Source organism: Erinaceus europaeus, chromosome 10, assembly GCF_950295315.1.
Source record: "Erinaceus europaeus chromosome 10, mEriEur2.1, whole genome shotgun sequence".
NCBI lineage: Eukaryota > Metazoa > Chordata > Mammalia > Eulipotyphla > Erinaceidae > Erinaceus > Erinaceus europaeus.
The window spans coordinates 2490581-2514488 of record NC_080171.1 but is presented as its reverse complement, the minus strand read 5'-3'; the positions used below and the strand labels follow the sequence as shown (position 1 = coordinate 2514488).

At 49.4% G+C, this 23908-nt stretch overlaps 1 protein-coding gene across 3 annotated transcripts in view; it reads right to left on the bottom strand.

Annotated features, from left to right (window-relative positions):
- PTPN3 (protein tyrosine phosphatase non-receptor type 3) overlaps nt 1-23908 on the bottom strand; it is a 191608-nt gene that overhangs the window by 40936 nt on the left and 126764 nt on the right. For all 3 annotated transcript variants that reach the window (XM_060199033.1, XM_060199034.1, XM_060199035.1), the window contains 6 exons: nt 20462-20596; nt 13893-14069; nt 8599-8785; nt 8373-8453; nt 3995-4051; nt 933-1089 (listed from right to left, as the gene is read on the bottom strand). In XM_060199033.1, coding sequence (XP_060055016.1) covers nt 933-1089; nt 3995-4051; nt 8373-8453; nt 8599-8785; nt 13893-14069; nt 20462-20596 — 794 coding nt within the window. The remainder of the gene's footprint in view (nt 1-932; nt 1090-3994; nt 4052-8372; nt 8454-8598; nt 8786-13892; nt 14070-20461; nt 20597-23908) is intronic.

Sequence of the window (23908 nt, the reverse complement as noted above, 5' to 3'; positions counted from 1 at the left end):
AGGCTCAGGACCTGGGCCCCACCTGCAGGAGGGAGGCTTCCTGAATGGGAAAGCGGGGGTGCAGGCATCTGTCTTTTACCCTCTCTATTTAGCTCTCCCGCCACACTTTATCTCTACCTTTATCAACAAAAAAGAGAAAAGGCCACCAGGAGCAGCAGACTCGTCACAGAGGGACTGAGCCAACCCTGGTGGCCACTGAAAGAAAGATATTGTGTGGTCCGGGAGGTGGTGCAGTGATAAAGCTTTGGACTCCCAAGCATGAGGTCCTGAGTTCGATCCCCCTCAGCACATGTGCCAGAGTGATGTCTGGTTCCTTCTCTCTCATGTCTTTCTCATAAATAAATAAATAAATAAAATCTTAAAAAAAAAAGACATTATTAATACTTATTTTACTTATTCCCTTTTGTTGCCCTTGTTGTTTTATTGTTGTAGTTGTTGTTGGATAGGACAGAGAGAGATGGAGAGAGGAGGGAAGATAGAGAGGGGGAGAGAAAGATAGACACCTGCAGACCTGCTTCACCACCTGTGAAGCGACTCCCCTGCAGCTGGGGAGCCAGGGGCTCGAACCTTCCTCCGGTCCTTGTGCTTTGCACCACGTGTACTTAACCCGCTGCACTACCACCCGACTCCCAAAAAAAGATATTATAGAGATGTTTTCCGGGTCCGTGGAGAGAGGGGTTGCAAAACAAATATTTTCAGGGCCAGGTAGCTAAGAGAGGTGTGTGAGGTGGGCTGTGCAGGGCCCAGGGGTCACGGCCTGCATCACAGGGTGTGGGTGGGTGCCGCCCGCCTGCAGAAGCCTGGGCTGAAGAAGTCAGGGCCCGTTTCCCCAGTGGGCTCCCGCTCCCCAGCTCCAGAAGTGCAGAGTGGCCAGGGGAGGCCTTGTTCTGCTGCTCGGCCCCTGGCCCTGAAGAGATGAAGGCGGCCCTTACCTCTCCTCCTGATGACCAGCGCCAGCTCCCGCGTGTGCGACTCCCGGCTGGCTTTGATGAACATCACCACCTGGTCGTGGGTGTGCTCAGAGATGTCCCGGCCATTGATCAGCACGATCTGGTCCCCTTCCTTCAGCTTAGGAATGCAGGTGTCTGCCTGGGGGGTGCAGGGAGCGAGAGTCTGGCTACCAGGATGCCAGAGCGAGAGCCCTTACTGCCATTGGCGCCACAGCCACTGCTGTAGCGGTACAGTGGCCAGGAAGCAGGGCTCAGAATGTGAGCTGGGAAACGGTTCAGGCTGGGGGGCGGTGCAACTGGTCAAGCGCACAAAGTACCATGTGAAAGGACTCGGGTTCGAGCCCCCACTCCCCTCCTGCAGTGGTGAAGCAGACCTGCAGGAGTCTGTCTTTTCCTCCCCCCCAACTTCTCTCTGTCCTAGGCAATAAAATAAAAACGAATAAAGGAAAAGAAACAGCCACTGGGAGCAGCGGTTTCATCACGCCAGCACAGAGCCACAGCGATAAGCCTGGCGGCAGTGAAAGAAAGCGGGGGAGACAGGTGTGAGGACAGGCGTGAGGACAGGCGCTGGTGAGCACTCCCAGCACAGTGTGTGAGGATGGGTCCCCGGCCCGCCTGCGGGGGGAGCTTCACGAGCGGTGAAGCAGGGCGTCAGGAGTCTCTTGGACTCAGTCTCTGTCTCTAGCTCCCCCTCTGCTCTCAATAGCTCCATTTCTCTATTCAATAATAAGTTAACAAAAATATTTTTAAAATAAAATTTAAAAAAAGGAATAAGGCTAGGGAAACTACCGAGGCTGTTTCTTTGTGGGAGCGGATATTCTCTTCTATGATCACCTTGTGTTTTCTGGGTGTGCTGTTAGAAAAGAGCTAGCCAGCTTAAGGTAAGAATCTACCTACCATCCATCCGTCATCCATCCACCCATCCATCCATCCATCCATCCATCCATCCATCCATCCATCCATCCATCACCTACCTACCTGCCTCTCTGTCTATTTACCTATCTGCCTATCTCTATCTGTCTGTCTATCTGTCTATCTATCTATCTATCTATCTATCTATCTATCTATCTACCTGGCATTGCTTCTATCTGTCTATCTATCTATCTATCTATCTATCACCTACCTACCTGCCTCTCTGTCTATTTACCTATCTGCCTATCTCTAACTGTCTGTCTATCTATCTATCTATCTATCTATCTATCTATCTATCTATCTATCTATCTGGCATTGCTTCTATCTATCTGTCTGTCTGTCTATCTATCTATCTATCACCTACCTACCTCTCTATTTACCTATCTGCCTATCTCTAACTATCTGTCTGTCTATCTATCTATCTATCTATCTATCTATCTATCTATCTATCTATCTGGCATTGCTTCTATCTATCTGTCTGTCTGTCTATCTATCTATCTATCACCTACCTACCTCTCTATTTACCTATCTGCCTATCTCTAACTATCTGTCTGTCTATCTATCTATCACCTACCTACCTGCCTCTCTGTCTATTTACCTATCTGCCTATCTCTAACTATCTGTCTATCTATCTATCTATCTATCTATCTATCTATCTATCTATCTACATGGCATTGCTTCTATCTATCTATCTATCTATTTATCTATCTATCTATCTGGCATTGCATCTATCTATCTATCTATCTATCTATCTATCTATCTATCTATCTACCTGGCATTGCTTCGTAGGCAGCACAGTGAATTTTTGATGCTGTGCTCCACTACTTGCAAAAACTACTAAGATTCCAACCTGACTTCCCTAGGCAGACCTCACCCATGTGTCCTGGAATTGCCCTGCCCCACTAGGGAAAGACAGAGACAGGCTGGGGGTGTGGATCCACCTGCCAACAACCATGTCCAGCAGAGAAGCAACGACAGAAGCCAGAACTCCCACCTTCTGCTCCCCATAAAGATCCTGGGTCCATGTTCCCAGAGGGATAAAGAACAGGGAAGCTTCCAATGGAGGGGATGGGACACGGAACTCAGATGGTGGGAACTGTGTGGAATTGTCCCCTGTTATCTTATAATCTTGTTCATTCATCATTAGTAAATCACTAATAGTAATAAAAATAAAGGCAAGTGCTCTTCAGGGGAGGCCTGGACAGAGAGCTGAGGCTGAGGGTGGGTGGAATCGCAGGGAGGGGGCAGAGGGTCCTTGCTCTCACTCCAAATGAGCAGAACAGACGGCTCTGGGCCTCAGCTCCCTTCTCTTGAGTGGTACTTCTCCATCTGCGCATGTCCACCAATCACTCTGGGGTCTTGTTACAAGTACAGGCTCTGGTCAGGAGGCCTACGGTGAGTCAACAATTCTTTTTTTTTTTTAATTGTCTCTATGATGACAACCTTTATTAGAATCACCAAACAGGTAAATGCAGTGATGCTCCAAGTTAGCTTAGACCCGATAACATCCTAGGTATATCCCTCTCTAGCTTGAGGCCAGACCCCATCAACCCAGTACAGGTCAGGGTCCAGCAAATGCTGCTCCATGCCAAGAGCCGGAAGAAAGTCTGAACCTGTCAGGTAAAGCAGGCACCACACAGCTGGGTAAGGACCAGAGACTGGCTCACCTAACGACGGCCTTCCTGGTCACTGTGCGGCCACCACACCACCTGGGGCCCTACTCAGGGAATCCTAGGATTCCCCTTAGAGCCAATGGGCCTAGAATTCTTTATGGATCGCTCTCTCCACCATCACTGGTCACTTCCGTCAGGAACGTCACCATAAGCCCACTCCTGGGCCTCTCCAGGACCTGCCCTCACTGCAGAGCAGCCATGGCGGGGACTCCCCACTCTCTGAAGGGAGGCTGGGTCAGCCTGCTCTGCCCTTGAGGAAGACGGGTCCTGCCATGAGAGCGGCCTAGAAGAATTGTTGACTCCAGCTGGGGAGTCAACAGTTCTAACATGCGACCAGGTAAGACTCGCACTATGGTTTCAGGGGCTGTCCTGCAGCACAGGGACTCCATCTTGAGAGAGGAGAAATGCAGAGACAGAAATCCATTAGACTAAGGGGAATAACAGGACGTGCTCACTTACAGGCGACTCTGGGTTGATCCTCGAGACCACAAGAGGTATCTTTTGATCCACTCCTCCCTGCAAACACACAAGTTCAAAAATAGAAACACGAGTCATGAGTCGTTCACAGCAGTAAGCAAGCAGATGTCTCGAAGGGAGAGGGCTCAGACTTCACACAGTACATTCTAATGTCAAGGGCTGACACCCTTTCAGGATCTCTATACAAAGTTCCTGAGCACCAAGGGTCTCTTGGGAGAAGCCAGCAGACTGCTGAGAAGTGTCCACTGCCATCCCCGCATTCTATCAACTAAAGAGGCACCTGAAGAAGCTAGCTCCTCTTTCAAGATGCAGACAGCCCCAGGAGGGAGATGTCAACAGCGCAGGCACTAAGTGCAGCTGGGAAGGGAGAGCAGGGAGGACAGAGACCAGGAACGGCCACACAGATGTCTGAAAGCCAGTTCTCAGCACGGGGTGCGGGAGGAGGGTGTAGCGGTAGCACCAGTCACCCGCCTCACAGTGTTGGAGTGGAGGCCGCTCCACTGTTTTCTATAAAGCCTGTAGTTCAGGCTTCCTGGGACAGAAGACCCTGTTACAGTCCCCCTGTCATCTTGGGCCCCAAGTAGCCACAAGCCAGTCCTCAGCGGATGGCTCAGGTTACGTTCTTTTCATATAGTCCCTTTATTACGGGACTCCTGGTTTACTGTCCACAGTAACATACAGTAGTTGGTCTCTGTGTCACCTTTCTCAGTTCTCTGCGCCGCCCCATCACGACCACCAGAGAGACTGACAAAGTCATCTCTGGACCTGCATTCAGACTTCAAAGAAGCTGGGCAGAAGGACGGGAATGGGTCAATGCATTCTCCCCCCGTTATTGCTACAAATAATTATACTGTCACAATTGATTAATAATGCTTTGGCAGTGCCTGGTGGGAATGGAAAGTCAGAAGCACCCCCTCTCCCTTACACAGGAGCATATTTGAAAGTTACATTATGAAAGTGGAGAAGGTGGGTCAGCATAGACGGACAAAACAAGTCATGTTATGACTTGCCCCTCATAGAAACAATACAGAGATTGAGGCCTCCCAGGTACAAGTTGACATATTGAAACAAAGAAAGATTAATAGTTAAACCATACCAGACCTAGATGAGCAGTGGTCCACGACTAGGCAAAGATCTCTATGCCCCCATAGAAGATTAATGGTAGAGATAGCCCTCAGCAAAAGTCTAAACCAATTCTGGGTATGACCTCCCCTGGGAACAGAACGATACAAAGTATTGTACCCATTCTTTACAGTTATGGGGAATAACATGTAGCCTGCCAAAGCCATAAGACTGTTGCTACTTCTTTATGAGCTGGTTGCTTAAGACAACCTGAATGTAACCCGAAAAAAGTATAAAAGCTAATGCAGTTTCACTATTAAAATGAGTCCAGATTCACCCTCCAATAGAGTGTGGTGTCTATCTGTTCTCCCTCACTGACTCCTGACCCACCTGGGAGGTTGCCTTCAAGACTCCTGACCCTCCTGCTGCTCATCCACTGAGTGGTCCTCGGCAGTTCTCCACATAACACTCTAACCCCCCATCTAGGTCCTCCTCTGCCATCACGTTCCGGGACTTGACCCTCCCCACCACCTACCCCAGAGTCCTTTACTTTGGTGCAGTGCACCAACTCCAGTCCAAGCTCTGCTTTCTGCTTCCTGTTCTGTTCTTATCTCTCAACTTCTGCCTATGAGTGGGATCATCCCATATTCATCCTTCTCTTTCTGGTTCATCTCACTTAATATGATTCCTTCAAGCTCCATACAAGATGAGGTGAAGAAGGTAAATTCATCATTTTTTTTTTTAGAGAGAAATGGAGAGAGGAGGGGGAAGACAGAGAGGGGGAGACAAAGATAAACACCTGCAGACCTGCTTCAGCGCTTGTGAAGCGACTCCCCTGCAGGTGGGGAGCCAGGGGCTCAAACCAGGATCCTTACTCCGGTCCTTGTGCTTTGCGCCACATGTGCTTAACCCGACTCCCAAATTCATCATTTTTAATAGCTCAGTAGTACTCCATTGTGTATCTAGACCACAACTTGCTCAGCCACTCGTCTGTTGTTGGACACCTGGGTTGCTTCCAGGTTTTGGCGATTACACATTGTGCTGCTATGAACACAGGTGCACAAAGATCTCTTTGGATATATTTGGTTCCTTAGGTTTTATTCCCAGGAGAGGAATCACAGGGTCACAGGGCAGGTTCACTTCTAGCCTTCTGAGGGTTCTCCAGACTGCTCTCCACAGAGGTTTTGGGTTATGTCCTAATGAGACTTTATTTATAGAGACAGATGGGGTTTGGCCCCTGAGCCTTAGCGGTCAGCCCCTGCACAGCTGCTGGAAGCAGGAGGTGAGGCCTTGGAAATGATGTGACTACATCCAGATCCCTAGTCGGGGAGCCCTGTGATTCCCACCAGACGTGATGGGCCCAGACCTCTCACAGACCCCTCTCTCCGCTGTCATGGCTCATCTCCATCGGGAACAACATCACAGACCCTCTTGTGGGCCTCCTCAGGACCTTGCCCTCACCGTAGGACAACAGTGGTAGAAACTGCCCCTCTCTCTAAAGGGAGGCTGGGCCAACACACTCTGCCACTCGAGGAGGTTCTGAAATGCGTGCAGCCGAGAATGTTCCTAGATGTGACCACAGACTGTGAGCTCAGACTGGTGGGGACTCAGAGGACACACAGGCTCCCGTGTTGAATGGGGATAGCCCTGGGCCCTGGGTCAGATAAATGGGGTTACAGTTCATGGTATTTATATACTTTTCCTATGTTGGGGAGCTACTCTCTGCCCTGATCCAGCTTTCTAGTCCTTTTTAGAACTCTGACATCATCTCCCCAGACAATGTTAGCTGTCGAGCTCCCCAGACATGTTAGCTGTCGAGCTCAGGAAAAAAATTAGTAGTCATGGGTCCTTGGAATATACCTAAAATAGACTTCCTAGCTTTTTCCCACATGGCGACCCCAAACCTTTAGGTTCCTGATTATTAAACAATTTGTTCTGCTTTATATCTTAATGCTTTTCAGCCACCAGGCTACAGATGCCACCATGACACCACCCTGACTTCCCTGGGCAGACACCCTCACCCATGTGTCCTGGAGCCTCCCCTCCCCAGAGCCCTGCCCCACTAGGGACAGACAGAGACAGGCTGGGGGTGTGGATCCACCTGCCAACACCCATGTCCAGTGGAGAAGCAACGACAGAAGCCAGAACTCCCACCTTCTGCTCCCCATAATGACCCTGGGTGCGTGCTCCTAGAGGGATGAAGAACAGGGAAGCTTCCAGGGGAGGGAGTGGGACACAGAGCTCTGGTGGTGGGGACTGTGTGGTATTGTACCCTTGTGATCTTAAAATCTTGTGAATCACTATTAAATCACTAATAAAAAAACTAGGGTTAAAAAAAAAGAAAGAAATGATGTGACCAAATGAAAATGTTGTCTTCACCACCTCTAGCAATGCTGACTGTTTTCCAAGGGTCAGTGCTCTGTGCCTCACCCGTCTGGGTCACCTCAGGCATTTATAACTGCGCTTTAAACACCCGAGCTTCTTTACTGACTGGAAGAGGCCAGTCAGGTGATCCAACCAAGTGCAATGCTGGGGGCAGGCGCTCACGCCAAGCAGAGGCTCTGAGACTCCTGACCCTGGGGGCAAGCCCACTTCCTCAGGGAGTCTCAGCTGTGCAGCACATTTCTTTTTTCTTTCTTTCTTTCTTTCTTTCTTTCTTTCTTTCTTTCTTTCTTTCTTTTTGCCTCCAGGGTTACTGCTGGGCTCGGTGCCTGCACCATGAATCCACCGCTCCTGGAGGCCATTTTTCCCCCTTTTGTTGCCCTTGTCATTGTAGCCTCGTTGTGGTTATTATTATTACCATTGTTGATGTTGTTCGGTATTGAATAGGACAGAGAGAAATGGAGAGAGGAGGGGAAGACAGAGAGGGGGAGAGAAAGACAGACACCTGCAGACCTGCTTCACCGCCTGGGAAGCGACTCCCCTGCAGGTGGGGAGCCGGGGGCTCGAACCGGGATCCTCACGCCGGTCCTTGTGCTTTGCGCCACCGCCCGATCCCCTGTGCAGCACATTTCTAACAGAAACTAAAACTTCACCTAGAAATTGCTTCAGGATGCAAAACTTCCTTAGAAGTAGTTTGATTTTATTTATGTATTATTAGATAAGACAGAGGGAAATTGAGATAGGGAGAGAGACAGAGAGACACCCGCAGACCTACATCACCACTCATGAGGTTTCCCCCTGCAGGTGGGGACCAGGGGGCTTGAACCCGGGTCCTTGTGCAATGCAGTGTGTGTGCTTAGCCAGGCGTGTCAACACCTCACCCCCCCAAACTTCCTTAGAAGCACACCCAGCGTACCTTCAGATTAAATCCAAACTTTCCGTCCTCGTCGGGCGTGATGCGGATCAGGACTAAGTAGCCATCGCCTAAACTGTCATTCTGAAAAACAGTGGGCAATGGTCAGCCACGTCGCTTCCCTCCCAGGGGCTGGTGGGGAGCTGTTTGCCTGGGGTCCGCGGGAGTCAGGGGCCTCTGGGCAGCACTGCAGAGGAGACCACGTGGGCTCCCAGGACGTTTCTGTCACCTTGTCGCAGTAGTACTGGCTGGAGTCCTCGCTGGAGCCCGCTTTGGTCACCCTGCGGAAGTCGTCTAAGAACTGCTGGTCCATACCGTCCGGGGAGCAGGAGCCTGGAGCATTTGAAGATGGAGACACAGAACTGGATGACTTCTGGGTCAGGCAGCTTTGTGCTGGGTTGTTCTCGGATATACTCCTTCATCATGGGGAAGGAGGAGATATTTTAATCACTGCTCGGAGTTTGATCACATCAAATATGACAGACTCACGGGACCTGGCATTCTGGGGTTTTTACAAACCACCTTGAACCTTGGAAGATCTCCAAAGGCCAACAGCAGAGCTCTGGTCAACACTGACTCTGTCTTGCTCTGAATAGCAACACCGTCTTTATGGAGGAGGAGAGGGACAAGGGAAACCTGGAGCTTCTGAAAGCTCAGCGTCCTCCAAAGCTTAGAAGGGAGTGTGGGGGACACAGGGCAGCCACACTGGCGGTTTAACCGCTGAACTGGATGCTGTCAGGCAAGTTCACTCGAGCTTTTATCTCCATTCCATCTGTCTCCCCTTCCATCTCAATTCTTTTTTTCTTTTTAATCTTTATTTACTGGATAAAAACAGAAATTGAGAGGAAAGGGAGAGATGCAGAGGGAGAGAGACAGAGAGACACCTGCCGCCCTGCTTCACCACTCCTGAAGCTCCCCGCTGCAGGGGGCTTGAACCTGGGTCCTTGTGCACAGTAATGTGAGCGCTTAATGCGCCACCGCCTGGCCCCTCTCCTCCCACCTCGTAACTGCGGAAGCTGTTTCAGAGGACTCTTGGTGACCCAAAGGGAATGGAACGGACGCTGCATATTCAGGGCAATCCATATTCTTCCGACGTGGCCTAATTCACTGGCCTGCCGTCCATCAACTCCTCATAACAGATCATACATTTATTTCTCTACTTTTTTTTTCCATCAAGGTTTTGTGCCTGCAAGAGTCTGTGGCTCCCAGTGACTATTTTTTCTTTTCCTTTGTCCAGGTAGAGAGTGACAGAGAGGAAGAGAGAACCAGAGAGAAAGGGACCCCACAGCCCTGCCCCACTGCCTGGGAAGCTTTCCCACTGCACAATGCACGCTGGGCCTTCCAACACCCAGTAAGGCGCGTCTGACGGATGCTTTGTATTTCCACTGGATATAGGTCCTTCCCTCTCTCTCTTTAAACTTTACTTACTATACTTGATAGAACAAACAGACATTGAGAGGGGTGGGGGAGACAGAGCGGGACAGACAGACAGACACCCGCAGGCCTGCTTCCCCGCTTGTGAAGCTTCCTCTGGAATGCAGGTCCTCCTGGAAGGCTGATTAAATGCAGGTGACTGACATGAAAAAGGCACTTTCTCAGCACCCCTTCCAAATACACTCGCTAGCACGTGTGGCTAGTAGCTGCCACACTGGACTGTGCAGTTACAGAACAGCTGAGCCGTCTCAGGACACCTGCGCCTCAAGAGAACTGCAGACCATTAGCATAGCGCCAAACAGACAGCTGGAGTGAGCCCGAACAACCCCTGTCTGCACAGAGAAGCCAGACAAGGGAGCCGGGCCGGGTGCACTCGGGTAAGCACACACCGTGCTGAGCACAAGGACCCGCACGAGGATCCAGGCTCAGGTCATGGCTTTCTTCCTTTCCTTCTTCTCTCATATGAAGCTCTCTTTCTCTTTCTCCATCATGTGAAGTAAATAAAATAGATCTTAAAAATACTAAGAACGGGGGCCAGGTGGTAGCGCAGCGTGTTAAGAGCACGTGGCACAAAGCACAAGGATCAGCGTAAGGATCCCGGTTCCAGCCCCCGGCTCCCCACCTGCAGGGGAGTCGCTTCACAGGCGGTGAAGCAGGTCTGCTGGTGTCTGTCTTTCTCTCCCTCTCTCTGTCTTCCCCTCCTCTCTCCATTTCTCTCTGTCCTATCCAACAACAACGACATCAACAACAACAACAATAATAACTACAATAAAACAACAAGGGCAATAAAAGGGAATAAATGAATATAAAATGTTTTTAAAAATATTAAGAACATGGTGACAAAGCAGAGGAGAATATTCAGCCAGATTGTATATATTGGGGGCCGGGTGGTGGTGCATTTGGTTGAGTGCACATGCTACAGTGTACAAGGACCTGGGTTCAAGCCCCAAGTCCCCAACTACAAAGGGAAAAGCTTTGTGAGCAGTGGAGCAGGGCTGCAGGTCTCTGTCTCTCTCTATTTCTCTCTCTCTCCTCATCAATTTCTCTGTCTCTGTCAAATAGATGAATGAAATATTTTTAAATTTGTAATATATTATATATTCAGTGTGTTTAACTTTAAAATTTTGCATGTGTGCATTAAATAAGGTAAAACTGAAGCATTTCTCTTTTTCAGTATAAAATCTAAACGCTTGATTTAAAACAGCCTGCAGTACTGAAAATAATATATCCAAAGTCACTGCGTGCCCAGTCTTGTATATGCCAAGTAGGGGGTGGAGAAGCTGCTTTTAGATTGCAATTTATTGAGCATCTGCAAGCGTGTTTGGGGGCTGGTCAACTGGGTGCAGGTGTTCCCTGCAGGCTGCAGTGATGGCTGCTCAGCACGGAAGCTGGACAAGCAGACGGTGAGGACAGTCAGGGGAGAAGCTATGAGGAGGGGGTGGCAGGACGCAACACAGCCAAGTTGGGAGGGACTGCCAGCCGGGGCCTCCCTTCCTCATGGGAAGGCAAGCCCCTCGGTGCTACTAAGGAGAGCCTAGTGGGCAACGATGAGAGACAAGGGGTCAGTCCCGACATAAGGGCCACTGAGAACCAGAGAGGGGTCAGGCAGTGGTGCACCCGGTGGCAAGACTGACCCAAGGACCCAGGTTCATGCCCCCAGCTTCCCACCTGCAGTGGGGACCCTTTACAAGCAGTGAAGCAGGATTAAAGGTGTCTCTCTGTCTCTCTCACTCTCTGTCCTCCCTCCTCAATACTCAGCTCCTCTCTGTCCTGCCCAATAAAATGGGAAAAATGGCCACCAAGAGCAGTGGATTCATAGTGCTGGCACCGAGCCCCGGGGATAACCCTGGAGGGAAAAAATAAAAAAAGATTTGAGAATAAAACCTCTAAAAAAGAGAGATAAGCAAAAAGAATACAGTCTTCAAGTATGGTTTTTAGGAAGTGGAGACTTTCTAATGTGATGCTCTTATCTCTGGCTTGGGCCAAGAGCCCAAGATGAAAACATAACTCAAAGTTAAGTTGCTCACGTGCCTGGGGGCCTATGGCTTAGCTGTGTTGCTCTCTGAGCCCTCAGACTGTTCACCGACAGAAGCAGCGCTATCCATCTGTCCCCTCAGATCTTAACACACCTCAATGACACAAGAAACACTGGCTGAATTCACTCAGTTTGCGCTGAGTTCTCTGATGAGAATTTCTCACCAGCACCTGTCAAGCCAAACTGGCCACAGTAGGTCTGTGTGACGGCTCGACGTGTGCATACTGTGGGTGGGTGTAGGCCACGTGACCACTGCAGATCTGGGGACACCCTCTAGCAAGGGACTCAGAGTCACTGAAAGAAGGGTGACTGCGGCCTTCTAGCCACCAAGTCGCAGACGCTACCATGACACCATCCGGACTTCCCTGGGCAGACACCCTCACTCATGTGTCCTGGAGTCTCCCCTCCCCAGAACCCTGCCCCACTAGGGACAGACAGAGACAGGCTGGGGGTGTGGATCCACCTGCCAACACCCACGTCCAGTGGAGAAGCAATGACAGAAGCCAGAACTCCCACCTTCTGCTCCCCATAAGGAATTTGGGCCCAGACTCCCAGAGGGATAAAGAATAGGGAAGCTTCCAGTGGAGGGGATGGGACACGGAGCTCTGGGGGTGAGAACTGTGTGGGATTGTACTCCTGTTATCTCACAACCTCATTATTAAATCGCTAATAAAAAATCTAAAAAAAAAAAAAGAATGGTGACTGCAAAGGTGAGGGTAGAGTAACTCGTCAGACTTAAAGGGCAGTTGGCAGCACTGGCCATGGGGCCCCCATTTGCCTATGTGTCCATGTGAGGGTGGGCCCAGAGCCAGGGGAACACTCCTGCACTGCGTGGATGATGGGGGCGTCCTGACCTGAATGGGCTGCCACACTGCTGGGGAGCTCTCTCTGCGGCTGGCGGCGTAAGTAGGTGAGAGGGCACAGGCCACTTCTAGCCGCTCAGGTCGCCGAGGAAGGAGGTGCCTCAGCAGTAATATTTACTTACATTTCTGTCTGCATTGGGACTTCAGGCCTGCAAGATTCCACTGCTTTCAAAAGCATTCTCTTCTTTTAAAAAAATACTTAATATGGAGACAGAAAAGGGCTGGGCGGTAGTGCACCTGGTTAAGCTCGCCTAGTGCTAAGAGTGAGGGCCCGTGCACAGATCCAGGTTTGAGTCCCGGCTCCCCACCTGTAGGGGAGACGCTTCAGGAGTGGTGAAGCAGGTCTGCAGGTGTCTCTCTGTCTCTCTTCCCCTCCTCTCTCAATTTCTCTCTGTCTCTATCCAATAACATAAAAAAATGGCCACCCGGGGCAGTGGACTCACAGTGCCAACAATAACTCTGGGGGAGAGACAGACAGAGACAGAGATGAGCTGAGAGAGAAGGGGAGACATCACGACACTTGCTGGGGCTTGACCTTGGCTCCTCAGGCCTGGTAAAGTGTAGACTCTGCTAGGTGGGTTACGTCCAGCCCCTCAGACAAAATCTGAATGGTGACCAACATACATGCTGTGGGTGGGGAGAAAACAGATCCAAGAAGGATGACAGAGGACCTAGTGGGGGTTGTATTGTTATGTGGAAAACTGGGAAATGTTATGCATGTGCAAACTATTGTATTCACTGTCGAATGTAAAACCTTGATCTCCCAATAAAGGAAAAAAAAGGGGATGGTGTTGGGGAAGGAAACAGATGTCCAAGACAGACTGTGGAAACAGGGCTCTGTGTAGTGACCGGACCCTGCAGAGCTAGAGTCTGACCATCTGGAGAAACACACCACAGCTAGCAGGTCTGAACTTCCGGAACACGGGACGACCTGACGTGGGTCTTGCTATTGTACCAGAGAGGTCACAGGTATGGAGAGTCGGTCTTTGGCATAGACAGAAGTGCAAACTCCACCTCCCCCTATACAGGCTCTCTTCCTGTGGAGGGAGAGTCTGAAGTATGTTCTCACACCGACAGATAGCACCACGGGGACCCATCTGCCTCCAGCGGCCACCTGTTCCTCAGATGCTGAGTAAATTCCTCACACAGCCCAAACAAGCACACCCACAAGACAGAACCCAGGTATCTTACTCTCGGTGTGGGCTCCGGTTGTGCGAGACCTCAGAGTCGCTGTCTCTGGGCGACAGAGAGCCCTTGTACGTGTAGAACACGTCTTCGGTCTCGGTGATGTAAGTCATTTCGTTGGCAAGGTTGTCGGCAGAAGAGTGTCGTGGTTTTCGGATCTCGTGCCTGAGTCGAGGACTTCGCCTGGATGGGGCAAATGTTCAAAGTGAAAATGCTGAAAGCAACTTCCTTTGAAAAATGTCCTTAGGTTAGTGACCTGACTTTGGTGAGGATGCCTTGGCTTAGCCTCTCGGAAACTAAGAGCCAGTTTGATCCCTTTTTTTTTTTTTTTTTTGCCTCCAGGGTTACTGCTGAGACTTGGTGTCCGCACTACGAATGAATCCACTGCTCCTGGAGACCATCTTTTCTTCATTGTTGTTGCTGTTAGTGCTGTTGCTGCTGTTGTTGTTGGATAGGCTAGAGAGAAATGGAGAGAGGAGGGGAAGACAGAGAGGGGGAGAGGAAGACAGACACCTGTAGACCTGCTTCATCGCTTGTGAGGCAATGCCCCTACAGGTGGGGAGCTGGGGGCTTGAATGCACTGGAATTTACCCAGGTCAATGACAGTCCAGGCTACTTAGCCCAGTGGTGTAGCTCCAAGAATGACAGCTTCAGCTTCATAAAGAGGCAGATGGGATTCGTTTTAGGATGTTAGTGAATGTTGATTTAGGGTGACTCATTCTTTGTGGTGGACTCAAGTTCTCAAGACATAAGTAGGCTAAACAACCTCTCTAATTTGAATCATGTGAATAAAGTCCATTTCTTGGCAGGAGCCAACCTCTATTCCAACTACAACTTTTCTTGTGGATTTCATTTGATCCAAGAGGAAATACTTACTTTAAAAAAATCCGTAGGGCATCAAAGTAAAAACCCTGTGGTGAGTGGGAGGGTGGACATGAGGCTTCTTGGGCTGGCAGGGGGGTGGGGGTAGGGGTGGGTGGGAAGGGACACAATCTTTTGGTGATGGGAATGGTGTTTATGTACACAACTATTAAATTGTAGTCATATAAATCACTATTTAATTAATATGAGAGGGGGAAAAATTGATTGTATGTCTAACAAAGGGACTTTTGAAAGCTAACCCAATTACCAAATAATGTGATGATTGTCTTCTTGAACCCTAAGACAGCAGGAACCTCACATCTCCACTATAGAGCCTCTACTTCCCCCAGTCCTGGGACCCTATGGCAGGGCCCACTTTCACTTTCCCGTATGCTTCTCCCAATTCTTATCACATAATATTGCATCCGCGGATTGCAACCTAATCAACTCAACGAGTGCCACCCCAGCATGCTTCACTTCAGACTGTGTCCAGAGACTTCAGGTGTGGAACGACAACCCTTCAGCTTCATCACTCGGGTGAGACCTTTCCTTTCATAGTATTCTCTAATTCCATCCCAGGTGGTTCACTTCCTAACAAAGTCCCAAAACCTAGATATAGACCAGGTTCCAGGAGATAGAGCATATGTTCACATGTATCCATAAACTAGGGCAAAATATATACCTGAAAGCAGAAGTACACTAGAGTTTGCAGTGAGTACCCCCCTAACACTTCCTCTCCACTATTCCAAGCTTTGGGTCCATGATTGCTCAACAATTTGTTTGGCTTTGTATGTTAACTCTCTTTTCAGTCACCAGGTTCCAGATGCCATCAGGATGCCGGCCAGGCTTCCCTGGATTGAAGACCCCACCAATGTGTCCTGGAGCTCTGCTTCCCCAGAGACCCACCCTACTAGAGAAAGAGAGAGGCTGACTGGGAGTATGGACCGACCAGTCAACGCCCATGTTCAGCAGGGAAGCAATGACAGAAGCCAGACCTTCCACCTTCTGCATCCCACAATGACCCTGGGTCCATGCTCCCAGAGAGATAGAGAATGGGAAAGCTGCTGGGGAGGGGGTGGGATATGGAGATTGGGTGGCGGGAATTGTGTGGAGTTGTACCCCCCCATCCTATGATTTTGTTAATGTCTCCTCTCTTAAATAGATAAATTAATTAAAGAAAAATGCATTCCTGTGGCCGGCGCGGTGACGCAACCGGCTAAGCACACAGAGTACAAGGACCCTCCCCCCCTCCGAGGATCTGGGTTCAAGCCCCGGCTCCCCACCTGCAGGGGGGACACTTCACAAGCAGCGAAGCAGGTCTGCAGGTGTCTCTCTGTCTCTCTCTCCCCTCTCTACCTCCCACTTCTCTCTCAATTTCTCTCCGTTACATCTAAGAAGATGGAACAAATGGCCACCACAAGCCATGCAGTGGTGCTGGCATCGAGCCTCAGAGAGGACGCTGGAGGCGACCTATGTCCATCCCTCCCAGGCTGCCAGAGGGATACAGGAACATCACCTTGCACAGGACAGCAGGTGCACAGCCCGAGGCAAGGCCCGCCACCTCTAGAGAGGTAGGCCTCACAGAGCCTACTTCCTCCTGAGAATGAACCAGATGAGGTGTCTCTCTCCAGATGAGGGTCGGCATCTGGGCAAGGCTCCTGTGTCGGTGACGTCTGTCTTGGAGCTACTATTCTTCCTCCTCCCCGATTCTCCATTTCCCCTTTGTTAGTTTTTTCTGGCGGAGACTGGCAAAAGGCCTCCACTCTCAGAATGCCGCTGGATAACTGATAGTCACATGTCCAAAGTAGAAGTAGAAAGGCCCATGATGCCTTGGAAGAGGATTTAAAAGTGGCTGTTACGGCTCAGGGCACAGGTGTGCTGACACTGGACCCGGCCCTGGGCTTTGTGCTTGACCTTGGCACCACTGCTTAAGAGACTTTCAGGCGGCCAAGCTGTTACTTGATAGCATGAACTGCCTGCTTTAGCAGAAGATAAAAAAAATCTTGGAAACCAAAAAACTCATCTACTCAGTTCTTCTTCTAGCGTTTGCCCTTCTTCCGTAGCCAGTCAACAGCGTCAGGTTGAGCCTGATGTAAAGTTTCGAGACCTCCTTTGAATCTGGAGAGGTGGCAGTCGTTGACTACGTGGGTCATAGTCTGTCTGGAGCCGCAGGGGCAGTTCGTGTCGTCTCTGGCTCCCCAGCGATGGAACATAGCGGCGCACCGGCCATGGCCTGTTCGATAGTGATTGAGGAGGGCCCAATCATAACGTGCTAGGTCAAAGCCGGTTTGACGCTTGCAGGGGTCTGTGATGAGGTGTTTGTTCTTTACCTCAGCTGACTGCCAACTCTGTTTCCAAGAGTCTGGAACAGAGAAGTTCAGTGTAGGCGTAGGAGACCAGATTGGGTGACGAGACGTCAAGCGTTGGACAGGGTGGGCGAAGATATCCGCGTATATTGGCAGGTCCGGTCGAGCGTAGACGTGGGAAATGAACTTAGATGATGCCGCATCCCGACGAATATCTGGCGGGGTGATGTTGCTAAGAACTGGCAGCCATGGAACTGGGTGGAATGGATGGTTCCAGAAATGATCCTCATGGAGGAATATAATTTGGAATCGACCAAGTGGACATGGGGGCTACGCAACCATACTGGGGCACAGTATTCTGCAGTGGAATAGCATAATGCCAGAGATGATGATCGTAGTGTGGAAGCACTCGTGCCCCATGAGGAGCTGGCCAGTCTTGCAATGATGTGATTCCTCGCGCCCACCTTTGTTGCAGATTTTATGAGATGTTCGTGAAATGACAGAGTGCGATCGAGAGTAACGCCAAGATAGACTGGCTGGGCTTCATGCCAGATTCTCGTATCGCCAAGCTGCACATTAAGCTCACGCGAGGCCGAGGCATGGTGTAGATGGAAAACAGATGATACCATTTTTGCAGTGCTAGGGATTAGTCGCCATTTTTTACAGTCATCAGATATCAGAGACATGTCTTTCGTGAGTGTTTCCTCAAGGATGTCGAACTTTGTTGCCTGAGTTGCACAGCAGATGTCATCGGTGTAGATGAACTTCCTTGAAGAAGTTTCTGGGAGGTCATTGATGTAAATATTAAATAGCGTAGGAGCCAGAACAGAGCCCTGGGGGAGGCCACTTGAGACAAGTCTCCATCTGCTAGACTTGTCACCCAGATGCACCCGGAATCTTCTGTTTTGGAGAAGAAACGATATAGTGTTGACCACCCATGGAGGCAGGCATCTTGAGATCTTGACTAGGAGACCACGGTGCCAGACCGTGTCATAGGCTGCTGTGAGATCAACAAAGACAGCACCCGTCTTTAAATTCTTCTGGAATCCATTTTCAATGTAAGTTGAGAGGGCCAGGGCTTGTTCGCAGGTAGATCTTCCTGGGCGGAAACCAGCCTGGGCGGGTGATAGGAATTTCTCTGTAAGAAGAGAAATACGTGACAGAAGCAGCCTCTCAAGGAGTTTGTAACACACAGAGAGGAGAGAAATTGGTCTATAGCTGGCGGCCAGTGTTGGGTCTTTCTTTGGCTTCAAAACTGCTATTATCTTCACACGATGCCAAATTTTGGGCATAGATTCGGATTCCAAGATGTGGGACAGGAATGTAGTGAGCCACTTCTTTGCCGCGGGGCCCAAGTTAAGAATGAGTTCTGGGGTGATGTTATCATAGCCAGCAGCCGTTCCCGGTTTAACCCTCTTCAAACTGTCTTCCAGTTCAGACAGTGTAAAGGGAGAGAGTTTTGGAGATGGACAAGATAACCGGAAGTGGGATGACCACTCATGGGAAATTTCTCTTTTCCACTACTCAGTGATATGATTTCAATACTAAGGACTGTTCTCATCCGGGCCCTGAGCAGATATCTGGTCACAGCTGGGTCCTTCTCCTGCAGCCCCTGGACAGTGGATCCGTTTCTGCTTCTTTCTTAGACCTCCCATTATAATAGACCCTCACTGGGGAGACTTACAGACCCACCTGCCTTTTGTGGAGAAAGTTCTTATTCCAGCAAGAAACTGTGGATATTGTCTCCTGTTTAGTTTTTCTGCTGCTGGTGATGCTCGGTTTTGGAGACGTTTAAGAAAATGAGCTGAAGTCTATGAGATACACTATGGATTAAGTAATAATTCTCTCTGGCCTGCTTGGCTCTGGTTTATGGTGGTGCTGAGGATTGAACCTGGGATCATGATTCTCAGGCATGAATGTCTTTTGCAGAACCACTATGCTGTTTTCCCATTTTATTTTTTAATAGTCGACAAAGTATGTACACACTTGACTTCATCTGTGGTGACCCCTGTCACCCTTTTATAGACGGAGAGACTGAGACCAGGGGAGGAAGGAAGCTTGTTAACAGGCAGAAGAATCAAATGTTGAGTCCAGTGTGTCAGCCACAAACCCCTTCTTGTTTGCAAAGCTGCCACTTCTTTGTACTTCCAAGCTCTTTACTCTCTTCTAAGGTGTCAGGCTACGTTGCTATGTGCATTTGTTAAGTCAAACACCTTCACCCTGGTTACATCACAAGCCTTTACTACATTCTTCCAAAGCTTATTATGTGACATGAACGGGAGAGATTTTAATCTTTCACTAAAACTGTATTGGTTAGCTCCTGGTTTATACAGTCTTAAGTTTTCTGGTCGCAGATCAAGAGGCCAGAGTGCAGTGTGCTTCTGCAGCAAAGCACTTCCCAAGGTGCTGAGAGGCCAACATCCTCTACAGCTTCAAGGAGGCACTTCAGCAAGCCACAGCCCCCAATCTGATTTAGAATAAACAGGCTTAAAAAGTAATGCCATAGCAGCATGCACTCGGGAAGATGTTAAGTTAGACTTGTGCATTGCAGAAACCAGTTACTGTTGGGAAGTTGTGAGCATGTGGTTGAGCTTGGCAGGGCTTGGCTTGAGGGGACATCCATCCTCCCCCTACCCCCCCCCCCCCAGCACCCTACATTCCATGCTACTAATGGCAGGTCCCTTTATTATCTACATATCAACCTCCTGCCTTGTCTTACAAATGACTAAAGGTCTCCTTCCTAAGTCCCTGCAGGGTATTGCTAATTGCCTCCAGTTGAATCCCTAGCAATGGTTGCTAGCGAGGTTCTACCTTTCCAGCCCCTCCCATTTCTCTCCTGCCCTCTCCTAACTACATATGGATGGTGAAGCCACTTCCGGGGCAGGTTTGGCTCTTCCAGGTCCAGGGGGAGGTGGGAGGCATGCAGGGGGAGGTGGACTCCCGCCATTGCAGTTTTTGGCTCCACATGGTTTTAATCAGGTGCCTCACGCCCGACTCTGGGGCGTCCACATGAAAAAAGATTTGTATTGCTACCGGTACGAACTTGGTTCTTGGGTTATCTCTCCCTCCCGCGATGCTAGCCCAACAAGTTACTTCTGCAGTAACTAAACGTGCAGACACGAACCCTGGAGGCCATTTATATTTGAGGATGTATTGTGCTTTAAAAAAAGAGAGGCAAGGTATTTTCTTATAAGCAATAGAAAAAAAAAAGAAGGGAAAGAAAAGAGAAGAGAAGAGGAGAGGAGAAGAGAGGAGAGGAGAGAGAAGAGAGGAGAGGAGAAGAGAGGAGAGGAGAGGAGAGGAGAGAGAAGAGAGGAGAGGAGAGGAGAGGAGAGGAGAGGAGAGGAGAGGAGAGGAGAGGAGAGGAGAGGAGAGGAGAGGAGAGGAGAGGAGAGGAGAAGTCCATACCAGTTGGGCGTGATGGGAGGGGACCGAGAAGGCAGACTCTTGGTTTCCAGATTCTCTCCTGATAGAGATCTCCTCATGGCTGGGTTCCACACCATTCCTCCAATCACCTTTTTGCAATACTGGTTATTTACAGACCTGGAAAACCAGACACAGGTTCAGTTTCTACACTGACATGTTCAACAAGAAAGAAATCACAGTGGGTGTGAGACTGTCAGTGCATGCTGCCTTCCCGGGGACTGCCAGGTTAGCAGCCTGGCCATACCAGTTGAGGTTATGAGTACACGTCCAGTGGTCAAAAGGGATTCCTTTCTGTCCTGACTTCTTATGTTACTGATTCTGGTGAAAATGTTTTCTAGTTATTACTACTACAAATAATGAATCTGTGCACCAAGTATAACCAAAGCTTACCGGATGAGGAGGTATTTCAGGCTAACACAGAAATACAGTTTAACAGTCCTCAAGGAACCTGCACTTTGCTCATACGAGCGTGAGTGCAGATACGAACTGTCTTCCCAAGGGTTCTTTACCGGCTCTACAGAGCACGGCCCGCTCCGAGAAGCCCCATGAATCTGCCATGCTTCCTCTGAGGACAGGCTTGAGTTTTAGGTGGTGTTTTCTGAATGGACCAACCCTGAAGGTTACGTGTGTGTGTGTGTGTGTGTGTGTGTGTGTGTCCAGGGTTACAGCCGGGGCTCAATGCCAGCACTATGAATCCACTGCTCCTAGAGGCCATTTTTTCCATTTTATTGGACAGGACAGAGAAATTGAGAGGGGAGGGAAGGGAGAGATAAAGAGGGAGAGAGACAGACAGACACCTGCAGATCTACTTCATTGCTTGTGAAGTGTCCCCCTCCCTGCAGGTAGGTAGCTGGGGGCTCGAACCCAGATCCTTGCACTTAAAATACTATGCGCACTTAACCGGGTGTGCCACCCCACCTCCCCACCCAAGGTTACTTTGTAAAAGTCATTTTATTAGGGGATTAACAGTTTCCAGCACAGTACTGCCTCTTGGATACAACAGCTCATCTCCCCATGACAGGCATCTATAAAAACACTCTCACCCCCAACCTAAGTCTTCTCCCAGCATCTTACACAAAACCCTCCAAGGCCTTCTCCACCCTCCTCTCCCTTCCATAGACTCCTTTGCTTTGTGGCAAAACACCACACCCAGAACAAGTCTCACCTTGTGTTTTCCCTTTCTGTCCTTTTTTTTTTTAAAATTAATTAATTTATTTTCCTTTTTGTTGTTGTAGTTATCATTGTTGTTGTTATTGATGTCCCGTCATTGTTAGATAGGACAGAGAGAAATGGAGAGAGGAGGGGAGACAGAGAGGGGGAGAGAAAGACAGACACCTGCAGACCTGCTTCACTGCCTGTGAAGCGACTCCCCTGCAGGTGGGTAGCCTGGGGCTCGAACGAGGATCCCCACACCAGTCCTTGCGCTTTGCGCCACCTGCGCTTAACCTACTGCGCTACCGCCCTACACCTTTGTCCATGTTTCGTGAGGTCCATCTATAAGTGGGGTCATCTGGTATCCATCTGAAGGTTGCTTTTGAATTCTATTTACACCTAGAGGAATCTAATCTTAACTATCTAGGCTCCTCAGGGAATGAATCATTTGGGAGAAAGAAACTTGCATCCAATTTAGGAGTAACTCTTTCAGTTCTGACATTTAAAATTCTTCATTCTCTTTTAATGCTTTATTTAAAAAAAAAAAAACAAACAGACATTTCCTTGCCACCTCAAACCAGCAAGTCCACAAAAGTCAAGAGAACATTAACAACATGAAACACCACCTAGAATATCGATGTACTAATTTATAGTAATAAATAGTTTTATCACCAAGACATATCACCGTGAAGCTATCTGAAAGCAAGGACAAGGCAGAAACACTGCAGGCTGCTACCCAGGGAGGCAGAGACTGATAGACAGAGGTAGGAGCAGCAGGCACTCATCAGGTTCCTCATCAGAAACCCTCGAGGTGAGAAGGGAGTGGAATGGCATATTCAAAGTATTAAAAGATTTGTCAACGAGAACAGTTGACCCTGCTAAATTTTCCTTCGAGTATGAGAGAGAAGTGAAAGTCTTCTCAAACACACAGAAACTGAAGGAACTGACCAGCCATCCTGCCTTGCAAGACTTCCTGAAAGGAGTCCCACAAGAAACAAAGCAAAGGAATTCCATATCTGAATAAGATGATCAGCGGTAGACTAGAACCAGGAACACAAACAATAACAAGGGAAGATAAAGGTATGGGGAAAGGGAGGGCAAAACGAACAGTGAGTCGATCAGTGTTGGTGAGTCAAAGCCAAGTTAGGAGACTGCTGCAGCTACTGTAAGTTAGACACAACGCTCATGGCAGTGCGACGACATTCTCCAAGGAGCCTGCACAGCCCGTGAGAAGACCTGTGAGGAAGCACAAAAGAACCATGGACTGGCAAAGCACCTCGGAGAGAAAAGGAAACAGACAGAGGCACCACACTCCGCAACTTCGGTTTATACCACAAAGCAACAGTCATCAAAGCAGCATGGCACCGGAATAAAACCTGTCACCTGGATCAACGGAACAGAGTCAAGAGCCCAGATACGAGTCCACGCACATACAGCCACCTAATATATGACAAAAGGGCCCAAAACCACTCCAAGGGGAACAGAAAGCCTCCTCAACAAAAGGTGCTGGGAAACTGGACAGCCACCTGCAGAAAAGTGAAAGCAGGTGACCACTTGCCATCATGCAGCACAGTCAGATCAAAATGGATCCAAGGCTTGGACATTAGACAAAATCCTTTAACATCTCGGTCTTTGGCTCACCTTGAGCGGAACTTGAAGGAACAGTGTTGGGTAGGCTGAGTTAGGAGGATAGGGATGAACACTGAGGACCTCACTTGAAGGCAGAACTTGGTGGAGGCAGGGACAGAAAGGGAAAACACAACGGCAAACTTGGACTGGGGCGGTGCATTGCACCAAAGCAAAGGACTCTGGGAGGAGAGTGGAAAGGAGGCTGGGGGTCGGGGAGACTATGGGGTCCTAAGCCGGGGCTGAGAATGTTTTGCAGAGATGGAAATTGTACTTATGTGTCAACAACTATACTGGAAACCATTAACACTTCCCCACAACAAAACAGGGGATAAGAGTTGGTGATAACTGAGTGAGATTTAACAGGAAAAAGTGCATAACAGTGAAAAGAAGTGTAGTTACCCCATCATAGTGTTCACAGCAGCAACAGAAACAATGTTATCAGAACTCAAGTTACCACTGACTGAGAACAGAGCATCAAAACTATGGCAAGCTGGACATTAAAAGGCTTGTACAGAGGAACTGGGTGGTAGCGCAGCAGGTTAAGTGCACGTGGCGTGAAGAAGTACAAGGACCAGCGTGACGATCCCGGTTCGAGCTCCCGGCTCCCCATGTGCAGGGGAGTCGCTTCACAAGCAGTGAAGCAGGTCT